General features: G+C 40.4%; 1 protein-coding gene across 2 annotated transcripts in view; it reads right to left on the minus strand.

The window, feature by feature from the left end:
* LOC114135173 (copine-9-like) overlaps positions 1–14,080 on the minus strand; it is a 50,624-nt gene extending 36,544 nt beyond the window's left edge. For both annotated transcript variants that reach the window (XM_028002184.1, XM_028002183.1), the window contains exons 1-3: positions 13,421–14,080; positions 5,085–5,125; positions 415–461 (exon numbers count right to left, since the gene is read on the minus strand). In XM_028002184.1, the coding sequence (XP_027857985.1) occupies positions 415–461; positions 5,085–5,125; positions 13,421–13,497 (165 nt within the window). In that variant the 5' untranslated portion in view covers positions 13,498–14,080. The remainder of the gene's footprint in view (positions 1–414; positions 462–5,084; positions 5,126–13,420) is intronic.
* Positions 14,081–14,627: the final 547 nt, after the last annotated feature.

The raw sequence follows: 14,627 nt of genomic DNA on the forward strand, positions 1-14,627 counted from the left end.
CACAAATTACACAACATTATCATATTAGTGTCAATTGACAGAATTCACCCTGCTGCTAGCAGAGTAGATATGACTGGTGGTAAAATTATTTGACTCATCTACGGAGTTTGACAGAATATCTGTCCTGCCTTTTTACCAAATCAACTCACAAAACGAACAGCCTTAGCATGTATTAGTTGTCCTGATTTTAAAACTAGAGATCGAGGTCTTTCAGTCTGGAACCAGGATCACAGAACAACTTGTGTTCACTCGTTTGACTCTCTTTGTGACTGTTTGTGTGTGAAAATCGCTTTAGTAATGAATTTTCTTTGGTCAATTAGGAGTTAGAGTGTTCAGAGACATAATTTGACTTAACCTGACTTATGGAAGTGCAGTAATTGCATCTGAAGATAAAAGAAAGCAAAACTAACTCACCTCTCTCCACTCTTTTGTACCCAGACCTTGAACGTACAATACGACCACTGAAACGAGAGAGAAAGGAAAAGAGTAAAGTGCATTTTTTAAGAGTTAGTTTAGGTTGTCATAATGTTCAGGTAGGAAAACATCACAAGCTACAGCTAAATCAAAGGTAAATGGTAATAAAGAAATGGGAGGGTCTGTGAAAGAGTTCTTTCAACAAAAACAATGTGATTGCAGTTTTCTGGTCAATCGCCGATTACAGATCTTTAAAAAGCCTGGCTTGCCGATTCCAATATTGGCTGATACCAATTTTTTTTGTCTGGAATGCTAAATACAGCAAGAAAGTTGCTGAGTTGGGAACAGTGGGGTGATTGTTGTTAACTGTAAACGTGCAGACATGACCGGGAGGGCAGGTCTGTCAGTCAAACCTCTCTAAAGGGAGAGTTGAAGAGAACAGTGGTTGGTTTTGAGACTTTTGCTGAGGTAGATAAGATCAAAGATTGGCTTCACATCAGCCGATCACTGATCTCCCAAGATTAAGAAAATCGGACTTGATAAATCGGGGTACTATCAACATATCGAGACCTTTCAGAAAATATTTTTTGTCTTCAGTGAATAACTTTTTTAAGTAAAGTGTTGCGCTCCATAGTGGCACAGACGAGTTGTCGGCCACAGCTGAGTGAGCACCGGATCCAACCAGGCAACTTCTATGAAAACCTTCTGACTCAGCCACAGGTTATCATACAGCACATAGTAAATATTACATCATTGTATCAATAGACTCAATTTTTCTACGTAAAGGCAAATCGATATCCTCTTAATGGCAACCGAGTTGCTAAGATTGCAACAGCATTGTTTATGGATGAATATCCTTTAGTATTAAACTAATTCTGTTGAGAGGATATGGAAAGAACATGGCACCACCACAAACCTACCAAGATCAATTACTCTCCAACTGGGCTTCCCCCGGTTAGTGTAAACCTCCATGCTGTCTAGACAGCATTTTGCAGCAGACTACTGCTAGCCTGGTTGATGACAGCTTCTTTGAAGTCGATCAAGCCCAAGAAGGATCGAGTCAAATGAGAGACAACACAAAGAAAAGGACAAGGCTTAACCAGCAGAGTGGAAGCTGCTAACACAGAGACTGTCGGCATCGTTCTGCTGGGTCGTTGCTCAGACACTCTGCGTCTCCTCGGGGCTCCTCCAGGTTAAAAGCACTCCCAGCTCAAATTGCTCCTTCCTTCTGCTTCTGTTCTCCAGTTGTGTTCACAGGATTTTGCACATTTTGTTCTGTGAATGCGCTTCTGCCCTCCCTTCTGTCCAGACTCCACCAGCCACAGTGACGGGCCCGGTTTTATCCCCCTTTTCTAGTCCTTCTTACCTACAAATTCTTACCTACAGTGTAGTTACTGTTCCTTGAACCCTTTTCACATCACAATCAAAAACCATTTAACAAAGAGAAGCAAGACAGTAATGTCATGGCAAAAGTAACACACCCCTTAATGATACAGTGTAACTCTGAACTCTAGAGTTAATCAAGAAGCATGTAGCAGCTTTGGCCCAAAAAGGAAACATTCCTGCTTTCTTCCAATATTCTTCTCTAAAGGCTCAAAGTGTTGGGAAGCCCCTCCGGTGTACCCTGGTGACTCAGCAGCGGGGAATGTCTTTTTTTGGTTTCTGATGTTCAGCAGTTATGTCATTTCCATTCTTTTTCCTGTACTGGCTGCTATGAAAATGGTAAATGGCCTTCATTTGTTCAGTTCTTTATCAAGTTCAGAGGACTCCAAAGCGCTTAACACTACATTCACCCATTCACACACTGATGGTAGCAAGGCTGCCATGAAGCAGCGCCACCTGCTGGGCCCTCTGACCACCAGCTGTCATGAATGTGGTGGATGAGGTGGTGAGGCAAACGCGGTAGACCCAGGTTGTAGAAGATAAATGGTGATTTAATGATGACAACACAGATCCAAAATCCACAAACCAGGCAGCACAGCTGAGTGGAAGGCTAAGGCTCAACACTGGTAGCAACTGGTGAACGAATGGACAACTAGACATAAACGACAGAATGGTACGAACGATCGGCAAGGACCCGACGAAGAACAAGGAACACAGGTGGGGTTAAATACACAGAGGATAATCACGGAACAAAACACACCTGGGAACAATCGAGGGGCAGACAGGACAACACAGAGACTCAGAAATACAAAATAAGCACACAGAAAAAACTCTAAATCCTCTCAGTGAGAAACCCAATCCTGACACCAGCACAAACAGTACAAAAACTGGTGGATAGTCAATTCATCAGTACAACAAAATTATACTCCAGTAAGAGTAGCAATACTTCTACATGTTTTTACTAAAACGAACTGTCCAAGAAATTCCTCAAATCAGAGTAAAAACGTAACTGATCAAATTATCACTAATTTAACATTTAAAAATTGCATAATCAGACGGCCCAAAGTATAAATTAAGAGGACATTTTGGTATTTTAAGGACTAAAATGACAATAATTTGTATAAGTAGTAAAAATAACAAAATCATGCAAAATAATTTTTTTCAAAATCAGTTCCTTTCAATAAAAAAGAAATCTGAAACTTTAACAAAAACAGAAGCTGTGTCTCTGTCCGGTGAATTGTTGGTTAAAACATGTTTGTTCTTCATTCAGTGGGTCGAGAATCCAGAAGTTTCACTCAAGAGTAGAAATACTTCATAATAAAATTACTGAAAAAAAAGGAAAGTAAAAAGTACAATGTAGTAAAAATACTCTAAAACGTACTTTTTTTCCCAAAAAAGTTACTCTAGTAAATGTAACTGAGTAAGTGTAGCTGGTTACCACCTAGCTCTGATTGTGACTAACTAAGCAGCTGATTGAAGGATTTCATTTGAGTCGGATTTCCAGTGTTTTAGTCGGTGAGTAGGAAAAGTTGAGATTAAAAATGAAGACATAGTTAAATGAAAATCTACTTTTGAGAAGAAAGTTAATAAATCTGGCCGCTTATGATGTAGATGTGAAGGTGTTGTAACACTTCAGAGAAGGTAGCGTAAATATCTGTAAGTGTTTGTTAGCAGTAAATATGCTACATGGCAGAGTATAAAATTAAATATATCATAAATTGTTTCTGTGGAAGGAAAATGAGAGTCAGTCATGTGTTCGCTGTAAAAGCTGTGACATTATCAGACTATCTGGACACCTGGGTAAGCCTAAGAGCCCCACCCAGGGACATGAAAGAGTTGAGGGGGCAACATGACCACATCCAGCCTCCCCCTCGTCCCAGCAGGGAACAACTGTTTGAAGGCCTGGACCCGTCTAACACACCGCTTACCTTCCAACACGGGTCTGTGCTTCTCCAACTGGATCCACAAAGGGAAAAAAAATGTCTCTGAATCCAAGTGCCACTATTCAACACCGGTTCTTTATTCTAACAAGTGAAAAATATTCAACTGGATTTGAGTTTCACTTCCTCGTTGAGACTTAAAATGAATTTTTGGGTAAAGTTGTCCTGGTATAAGAGCTCAGCTGTCATGTTCTGGTTTGTGATGGACCGAGGTGCAGAGACTCTCAAACTAGAAGAAGGGTTTAACGAAAAAATAAATCAGAGACTTGTGAAAATACACACAGCAGTCAAGGAAAGTGAAGAGTAGGATACTTCTCATTAAATCCTAAATTACCTGTCATTTAAAAATAAAAATGTAATGTGTCATGTATGGCAGAAACTCAAACAATTGGTTCATACTCAGCAGTGAGTTCCCTTTGATTAATAATAACTGGAATATTATAAATTGTAGTTTGTCTTTCAACATGTTTTACTTTATTTTCCCACCTTGTTTTTTCTTTTCTTTCTTTGCCCTTATGGAAAAGCATTTTTCAGTTTCACCGTTGCTGAGATGTGCTTTACAAGTAAACCAGCCTTTGCCTAAAACCTTCGGTACAATTGTGCAATCACAAAAAACAATTGAAAAACACCAAGTTTTCAGTCAAAAAATTAACATGAGGATATTTTCAAGGTCATTTGAAAGTGAAAACGTATCCATTTTCTGGACAAGCAGTGAAGCAGAACCCGTTCCCTGACAGCGCCGTCTTTTCTTGAACCTCCTTTCTCTGAATCGCTATCACTGTTCTTTTCTCTCCAAACGGCTCTTTCAATTAACCTATTGTTCACCATCCACTGCTGCCTCTGAAGGGGTTTTTTTTATGCTGCGTGGGGCCAACAGTCATTAAGTCTGTCAAGCTCCAGTGATTAGTAATCCTTTTTTTCTGTGTGAAGCTGCTTAATTCAAACTCCGTGCCGGCTGACCCTGGAGACGCAGCCTTGTGCTCACTCAGAGTGTTGTTCCTTTAAATGCTCCAAAGGTTACCGCGCGACTGCAAGTTCGCAGAGATAAGGTCGATAAAAACAAACACATCAGGTGTTTCAGAGTCTGGGGTTCAAATACACAAAAGTTAATCCAGAGTTATAATCACATGTTACTACCCAGCTGTGCTAGTAGGCGTATCTGTTCACTCTGCATAGTTGATGTGAGTGCAATGTTTTCAAGATTGAGAGCACAAGAGATTGTACTATATTCTCCTTCACTTTGCACCACTGGACCAGAATCTGCTAAGCTTGCTGTCTATATTATGTAGCAACACATAGCTGAGGCCAGGAGAACTGATACTGTGAATGGGTCAAAGGAAAGCTTACCTGGATCTGACTTGGAGAAGGTGTCCATGTCCAAAAGGTTTCTACAACAAGAGAAAATAAAACTATTAGAGTTTAGTAGCCTAGATGATCTACGAAGATCTAGAACAAACAGAGAGAAGAACCCTTTTATCCTCACAGTCATTGGCTTTGGAAAAACATCCTGTAGACTTAATGCTCTGACTTAAGGTTGCTATCGAATTACTGCAGTCCAGTTGTTTTTCAGCTCTTTTGTTTTGGTATTTACTCATTTTATTTTTTCAATATTAATCTCAGATGGATCTTAACTTTGTCTTAGTAATTGTCATGTTGTCACTAATTGTTGCCCTGCAGGGATCTAAAGTGAATTGGCATGAATCAGTGTTTTGTATATAAAACGTTGTTGTTTGAGCTAGCCAACTAGCTAGCCAGCTAGCCAGCTAGCCAGCTAGATAGATAGATAGATAGATAGATAGATAGATAGATAGATAGATAGATAGATAGATAGATCTGATGCAATAAGTAATAAATCAGTTAATCTCATGATAAATTAATCCGAGCTCAATCATTTCCATTTACATTATTTATCATTTTTCTTTTTTCTCTCTTTCTACGAACAACTGAATGACTAAAGTCTTCAGTCTGGTGATTTGGTCTCAACTAGACCTTTTTTTAAGGGCAATTTTGTTTACAGAGAGTTCATAAGTCATTTTATTTGTTTCTGTTATTTGGTTTATTCATTTTCAATATTTAAATTTTTTTCCAGTGTTAAATGTTCAATAGGATCTAAAGTTCATTGATCTGTGAGATCTTGCATTTTTACGCCATCACCATTATATTACCACTAATATTATTAATCTTAGGGAATTTATCTCAAAGCAAAAATCCGTTTATCGTCCGAAAGATATTCAAATCTCAGTGGCAGTCCGCTGCTGCTTGTGACTCCTCAGAATGTCAACTTCAGTCATCTTCAGTCCACAGACAGCAGTCTTGTTTTTGTTTCACTCATACACGGTTGACGTTTATACAAAATGCACCTGGTGAAGCTGACGTGTTTTACAATTTCCGGTCAATTTATGAAAACCTGTTGGAGACTGAAGCCATTTCTTTCCCCCAATCGGCCGTCTATTAATCGCCCGGCTCATTATCTTGAGATGTTGAACCCTCCGACAACATGGCAGAGGCTCTTCAAAGTTCGATCCCAAGCAGCATCAGATCTTCATCCGGCCTTCATGTTCTAATGACTGCTTTGTGTTGCCTGCTGTGTTTCTCCTGGGACGTAGTATTTGAAGTTGCCAGTTAGGATGTGATGCAACAACTCCCACATTTATGAAAAATAGGGGGCAACGAACCACAGGAGAGAACAAGCAGCTTTTCTTGAGATCCCAGAATGATCGCGTGTGCACACAACTAGGACGGATGTCTTTTATCTGAAGAATATTACCCATTATTTATTTATTTGTATTTTTTTTGCTTCTATTTTTGGTTTCACGTTTTATTCAGAAAGAAGATAAAAACTCTTTGAAGCTTCGCTTTTTTTCTTGCCGTAATAATCTCCTTAGATGACAGAGGTGTTTTATTGTGAGGCAGCTTCCTGTCGCAGAAGGATTGTGACCGGTATTCTCTGGTCAAAGTCGGGGAAAACACCTTAAAATAATGAAAAACATTCAAATTGATCAGTTAATACCTACAGTAAATCACAATATGGATGACAATACTCTTCAGGAAGAGTCAATGACCTAACATGGATCCAATAATAATAATTATTTAACATTATCTCGTCACTAGTATGAGATTGTAGAACTTCGCCGCATTTCACCAATATGTCATCATCATAATATCAGCGCATGCCAAAGTAATTGTTTGTAGAACTGTCTGGAACGTAATATTTCTTTGCAATTATATCTCAAGTGTTATGAATTGATTATTTGAAATGCTGATACACGTTTTGCACTGAAGGAGTCGCCTTGCAGGAGAAATCCAGACCGGAAAACGTCAAAGTCAGAACAGAAAGAACAAATGAGGAAGAAAGTGAATTTATGATGACCACCATTCCAGTTTTTAACAGAAAAATATATCAATCATATGGTTTCTTCATACTGTGCAGCCGCCGGTAGATAGATTTACATTTCACATAGTTTCCCTAAAGTATTACGCCTAAATCCAATTACACACTGTAATCCAATAACAGAGCTAGTTACTGCAAATATCGCCAAGCTGCTCTGACTGTCTGTCATCAATCAACTGATGTAATATTGGAAATAATCCATATTTCCTACACTTGGATAAATAAGACTCTTAAAGTCTTATTTATAAATCAGGTCATCTTTATCTTTGCTTGAAATAATAACGGTAGCTCAGAGAATAGACTTTATAAAATACTGTCGCTAGTTTATAAATCACTGAACGGCTCAGCGCTACAATACCTTTAAAAACCTTCTGGCTCTACCAAACGTGGCAGAAGCAGCTTTCAGCGTATACTGTACGCGCCACAAATCTGGAACAAACTTCCAGAAAACTGCCAAACAGCCGAAACACTCAGTTCCTTCAAATCCAGACTAGAAACCCAGCTGTTCAGAATTGCTTTGGAATCACAATAAATGAAACACTGACCAACATATTTGATGTGTGTGAGTTTGGTGATGGTGGTCGACAAAATGTGACGTTTGTTCAGTCGTTGGCTGCGCGGGGTTGTCTTCATCAATGTGTAATCGCTGTGTTTTTGTTTATTGGACGGCCTTGCTGCTGAAATGTGACACATGAATAAGCTTCATTGATGGACTGATTAAATAACGGTGGTGAGGAATCTGCGGTGAGGTTCACACGCGTGAAGTTAAATAATGCTCTGATTGTTTCGCCCAGCTCTGGACGCTCCAGGGTGGACGACACTCTCGCCTCTGGCCTGACGACTGCCTTAGTTTGGACAACCAGCCATCCACAACCCTTCACGGCGAGCAGACGTCTTCGGGGACCCGAGTCGTTCAGGGGTTTTGATTTATTGATTCCAGTTTTATTATTATTCTGTGTTCCTTGTTAGTCTTTTTGTTTCATTAGATCAGCCTTGTTTCTGCTTTACCTTCTTTGTGATTCTAGTTTAATTGTGTTTATTTCTTCCCTGTGTCTAGTTATTCTTTGTTGCTGTCAGATAATACTGTCGCTGCCACCGGTGTAACACTAAAATACCATAAAATAGGAGGTTGTGAGTGGAGAAAGAGCAGAACACTGAGGGGGAATAGTTTCGCTGTCCAGACTTTTATTCAACCGCCATTTTAACAGAACCGAACCCGTCTCGGGCCCTTACAAAAAAAACACAAAGAAGAAAGAAACAGCGCCTCTTAAAGGCACAGCACAATTCCTTCTATGGAACATCTTTAGTAAATAACTCATCTTGTATGAAACCAAACCAATTGAAAAGGAAAAATAAATAATCTTTTCTACATAACGGAAGAAATGAGAAAACTGGACAATTACAGCAGGGCTCCCCGTTCCGCTGGGAGAACTGGGAGAAGGCGGACATGTCCGGCTGTGGGCTTTGTTGGCAAAAAGCAACATAAACTGAACTGAACGTTAAATGCCAAACAACTGAGCCCATAGAAAGTCATGCAGTAATGTCAGACGAAGAGGTTAGGTTTCTATCAAAAGTATTCGTACGCCTTGAACCTTTCCATGTTCTTTCCCATTACACCCACAAACATGAATATAGTTCATTGGAATTTAATGTGGAAAGAAAATTATACATGGCTCGAAACATTTTTTGCAAATAAAAATCAGAAAAGATCAGAATATATTTTCGTGCTTGTGGTTGTAATGTGGCAAAATACCGAAATTCCTTCTGCTTCCCACCTCATAAAGCTCTGCTCATAGTGAAAACCACAAGCCCCCAGTCAGGGGTGCATGGATACGGTGTTTGGGTTAGTAAGTGTTTGGCTTGCAAGAATATAGTAAGCAATTTAAAGTCAAACTCTCTCATTTCTGCAATCCTTTGCACTCGGAAACCTTCGCCGACTGCAGAGTCGAACTCAACCGCAGCCGGCGAAGGTTTCTGCACGGCAAAAACACAAAATCCTACCAAGTATTTCTGGTCTAGTTTCCAGTGCAAATGTGTTAGTAGGCTTAAAATAAGACAAAACCAACTTATTCACAACTTTTCAGCAAGATGTAGGAGCTTGTTTAAAGTCAATAACTCCTTAATATTGAAGTGCTAATTCCATCGGCTGCTTATTTTACTTACAGACAAAATGTATTGTTACAAGTGAGGTAATAGTAATAATACTTATTCATATTCTTAAAAAAAACAAGCTCCCAAGAATAAAATATTTGCACTAAACCAAAAACACTTTGTAGTATTTTGTGTTTTTGCAATGTGTCGCGCTCAGCTGGTCAAATAAGATCTCGAGGAGGGCAGAGAGGTTTTCATTTCTTTAAGACAGAAAGGAAACCCAGTTGTACTCTGCAGCATCTAAACCACACTCACACTGGTGCATCATCAGGAACAGCTGTTGACACACATAACTCCACCAGCCCGTCACCGGGAACACACCGACTCATTTTTCAGAGCTCCTCGGTGAGGCTGAGCCTCCAAATTGCCGCTGACAAGTGATCAAATCGTATTCGTGTGTTTACACGGCAGAACAACAATCTGTCATGGCTGATGTTCCATGTCAAACACCGGGTCTGACAACATGCAGGCATGGCAACAACAGAGTGTCGCTTCGTCTTCAGTCATTGGCACATAAGCATATGTGGTTCTGCCGCTTGGTAGTCGATAAATATGTCATCAACTTGGGTTGCGCAACACAAATAAAAACCTGAAGACGAAGCACAGAGAATTCAGAGGGCTGGTTCACACATTCAGGTCATAACAACTGCATCATGTAGAGCCTGTGCAAGTCAAACTGTTGTCTATATCAAAAACCGCTGACAGTTTTCAGTAGAAAATTTCAAAAAACAGGTTCATCCATCCATTAACTGCAAGGTTTTCCCCAGAAATCCTGCTAACCCTGGTGGTTGGTGACCTGTCGTGTTTTTGAGTTAAAATAATGTTTTAAGTTGACAGAAAATGTTAAAATATCACTTGATAATGATGTGCTATTGGAAGACTGAAAGATTAACACCTTTAAAATCTTTAAAAATGTAAACATTTTAAAAAGACTTAAATCAATAAGCAATACTTAGCCTGGTGGGGGCACAAGTAAAGCCTGGTGGCCCACCAGGCTTATAATACACTGGGGGAAACTCTGGTTTTTAAGTTGAGTAACCCACCCCTCTGCTTGTCATAGTGCCACCACGTAGCAGACAAGCACAAAACGATGAAAATTTAAAAACCTTTGAATTTTTACAAAAATTATCAAATGATTTTTATTTATACTAAGAATCTGATGTTTGAATGAGCAGCCAGATATTTTCAACTTCTGTTTTTTTTTTTCCCCCTCCATGTGAGCCTCATCATTCACCTGGTAGGACAAGATGAGGAATCCTCCGTATTGAGTTATAAGATCTCAATCCAAAAAGAAAACAAATTCTGGATTTGATTGAACAGGAGGAAGATGCAGCTGCATGTCACCGTGACGTTGATATCAACCGGTACGTCCAAGCAGAGAAACACTGAAGATGCTGAAAATTCCAGCTTTCTGCTCCAGACTTTTGGCTAAAGTCACTCATAAAGTTACTCAAACATGCATTTCTTCCAGCTTTGAGTTTTCATTGTGACATCGATGTTTGATCAAAGGATCTAATAGAACCAGTGTAGGCTATGTTTATTACAAGCCAGGAGGATCAAAGCACACATAAACATCAGTCGTCAACTACGACTGAAAATCTAACCAGAGGAGGAGGTTGCTTCACTCCTCTGGTTCTGGAGCTTTTCCTCTGTGATGGACAATTATGGGTTTTCTCTTCTATTTTTATCTCAATATGACACAAAGGTGCTGTAGAAAAATGACAAACACTCTAAGTAGATCCGGGCTATCAGTAGCGGTTACCTTCCTGCCTGCAAATTAATGACTGCGCTTTCTGTACACAAACGTGTATAAACCCGAGCCTCGGCAGCATCTCATTTCCCCGCATTTAATCCGTCCAACCTCAAACCTCTCCGTCACACATATTGTTCGCTCAGAAAAGGAAGCAAGCTGCATTTCCAACGGCTTTGAACGGCAACAGCACATCCGAGGACGTGTCAGATTAACTGAGACGTTATGCCTCGGCTATTCACTGGATCTAAGGGTGGCTAAGAGTCGGATCAGGTGTGTTTTCATGGAGGCAATTTTGGTGCAAACGTATTTGTGACTTGTAACCGTGATGTTGAAGTCGGACAGAAAAATCCCATAACCTCGTCACTGCCAGGAAAAGCCGTGTTGTTTCATTATTCTTTTATAAAACTTTCCCAGTTGTTTAGAATGTAATAAGAGCACTGAAAACATTTTTATTCTCAAGCTGTGATGCGTCCACATCAGTGGACATTGGAACTCCAGACAAGTGGGACTGGACTTTGATGCCGATCATTAAAGGGGCAGAATTACGCATTTTCCACCCACACTGTGACATTTTTGTAGCCCAATCAAGTAACTATGTTAACTTCAGTTATTATAAAAACCCTCTTTATATCAAATATGACTTAAAATAAATTTTACTTTGTAATTTAACACCTTGAAATCGGGCCTTTGTTTCTTTAAAAAGTCCTGCCATTTCAGAAACTCCGCCCTCAGGAAGTCATCACAACATGGCTCCTCCATTAACCCTTTAAGAACATTTTTACCAGCGTTGCACTGAGAAATAAATCCTATACTGATGTTCAGTTCCACCAGGTGTCTGCTAACTGCTGCTGGCTAGTCTGAAGGAGCTGAGAGGGAGAGCTGCTCTGAGAGTCTTGAAAGATTGAAAATTAAAGCTCTGAGTAGAAGCTGTGAAGACACCGTGAGGTCCACCCAGGCGTTTTCGCACAGATGAATGGTTGCCATGGAGATTAAAGGGTTTCTCAAACATGCATGAAAGGCAACACTCCGACTATGGTTTTGATGAGGGGATAACATTACAACACGACGTAACGCTCAAAAAAGTTGATTCTACACAGTACCTGCCGCCTCTTTAAATTCTATAGGAAAATGGCAAAAAGTCGACATAAGAACGAGTGAAACTTCTAAATCACTGCTTGGTTCTGTATGGAAACGCACAACTTAACCTCAGTTTAGTTTTGATCATTTTCATTGAACACACCCTCTCTACATTTTATTTTTGTCTTGTGTGTCACACGCAAACGATGGTCAGAATATTTACATTAGAAAATGAACTGAACAAATATTTTAAAAACTTGATGGAGATCACCAGGCAGAGGCCTGTCGTCGTTAAGTCAGCTTTAGTTACCGGCAGGAAACCAATCTCAGCACAGTGGACCTTTGGCTGCTCGTCAACATAACAGGAAATGACAGTGGAGCATCCCCCCCCTCCTCCCGATCCAGTTTATCTCTAACAGCTTCAGACCTTCAGGCACCTGGCGACAGATGTAAATATACCTCACTGTGACCAGGAATAATTCATTCCTGTGTTCTATTATGTTTTTTCCCCACTCTACACTCAAGAAGATTTATTTTTAATCAAACCCTATCAGGGGTGAAACGATTACTCAAATTAATCGCGATGAGTCGATTATTGAAATAATCGTCAACTAATTTAGGTTAACTGGGGCAACCAGAGCCATGTTGTTCGCATTTATAGCAGCTCTACTTACATTTTTTGCATCTAATAATTCAAGAATATTAAAACATTTGACCACCTTCCTTTGCTGTCTGACTGAACGGAGGCCACACCAGGTGTCCAGAGTCGGGTTCTCTCCCTGGTGGTGGTAGAAACCTCCTCAGCACGTCAGTGTTCTGCTAACCAGAACATTGATTTAATCTAGGAGTGCTGAACTAGAACATGCAGCCATTGAGGACCGACTTTGGACACCCCACGCTCTAAGGAGTAGTTTAGATAGATTTCTCCCAGGTGTGATAAAAGTCAGCCTTGTGGTTTCAGTAGGTAACATGCAGCCAGCCGAGCAGAGGCGCGCTATTCTGGAGCTCTTCAGTGTGGACTCGATCAGAATAAATCCACGCTCCTGTCGGTTACTGCCCACCCCACACCCCCACGCACTCCTACACCCACAGCATATTCTCGTTTTTCCCTTTCGAAGCAAAAGCGAGCAAGAAGAAGAGTTGTTCTGGACGCGAGAGCGGGTCCGTGATATAAATAGTGAAGAAGCGGAAAAGTCTCGAATGGGCAAAAAAAAAGAAAGAAAGAAAGCAAGAGTGAAAGGAGCAGGAGCGTGGGGACTGGCTCCCACTGAAATATTCTGGCGAACAGGTGAAAGCGTGAGGAGGGCTTACCTGCAGGATACGGTGACTTCAATTTTGGTCGCAGGTACAGTGGAGTTTAGAGGGTCGAAGTCTCCTATAGTCGCCATAATGAGATGCTTTAATGTTTCCCTGCCTTCAAAGTCCTTTAAATTGTCCCCCACATCCAGCGCTTCCGGTCCCCTGGCTCGGTGGATGCTGCTGGCGGCCAAAAGAGAGCAACTGTGGGTGAAAGCATACCTGAGAATCTGCTTTCATTCACAGCGAGGGGGAGCAGAGAGGAGAGAGGAGAGGCAGGCGGGAGGCAGCAGGCTGCATTCCCCACCTCCATCACCAGAGGGCGGCAGAGACCCTCACCAATCCCTCCAGCTCTCTGTGTAGCAGCTAATGCTATTAACCAAGGGAAGCTACTGTAGTGTTTCCTCTTTGGTGAATAATCTTACAAACGCCTGAAGTCAACATTCATTTCACCTCATTCGCCGACACTTATGCTAACACGAATATTTCGGTAACACTTTAATTGAAGGGGTGTGTATAAGACTGACTGTCATACATAAAGACATTTGTAATGCAAAGTTTGCACTTTTGATGGACTTTTAATGTAAGTTTTAATACAACTTTGGTTTAAAAGTGTTATTTACCGAATGACACTTCATGACAACAAACATTAATGAAGACTCGTGTTCACGAAAAGTCAGTCTTACACCCCTACAAATAAAGTGTTACCATTTCGAATAATTTGTGAAAGGTGCAAGCAGCATTGAACAGTCTTTGCACATGACCACTGTCCAAAAAAACGTATTTAAAACGGAGGTTCTCGAGCTTTAAAGCTTCTTGAGACACAAAATATAAGAGGGACATGACTCCAACTCTTGGTTAAGCATGCAAGCATCTTTACGAAGTCCGTTGAAAAGTGAAACGATGAGAACGAAATCAGAAACAGCCAATGTAATATGTAATAACCAACATGTTGATTTTATTCACTTTCATTTCCTGTTTTTACTTTTTACAACAGTTCTAATAGTTGGTGACATTATGGTATTTAGGTTATCTCTGAAGAGGATCTCAGTACCTCAAACTTACATATTCATGATCCCGAGAGAGGTTCCAACCCAAAGTTTGAGAACTGCTGCTCTAAACTACCCTTAGGTACAAGTGTGTGTGTGTGTGTGTCCAAGATGAACCAGCCCACAAGAACGAGATACGGACATTCCATGAAAACATGCTCTGAAGAGATGCA

This window comes from Xiphophorus couchianus, chromosome 20 (genome assembly GCF_001444195.1).
Source record: "Xiphophorus couchianus chromosome 20, X_couchianus-1.0, whole genome shotgun sequence".
Lineage (NCBI taxonomy): Eukaryota > Metazoa > Chordata > Actinopteri > Cyprinodontiformes > Poeciliidae > Xiphophorus > Xiphophorus couchianus.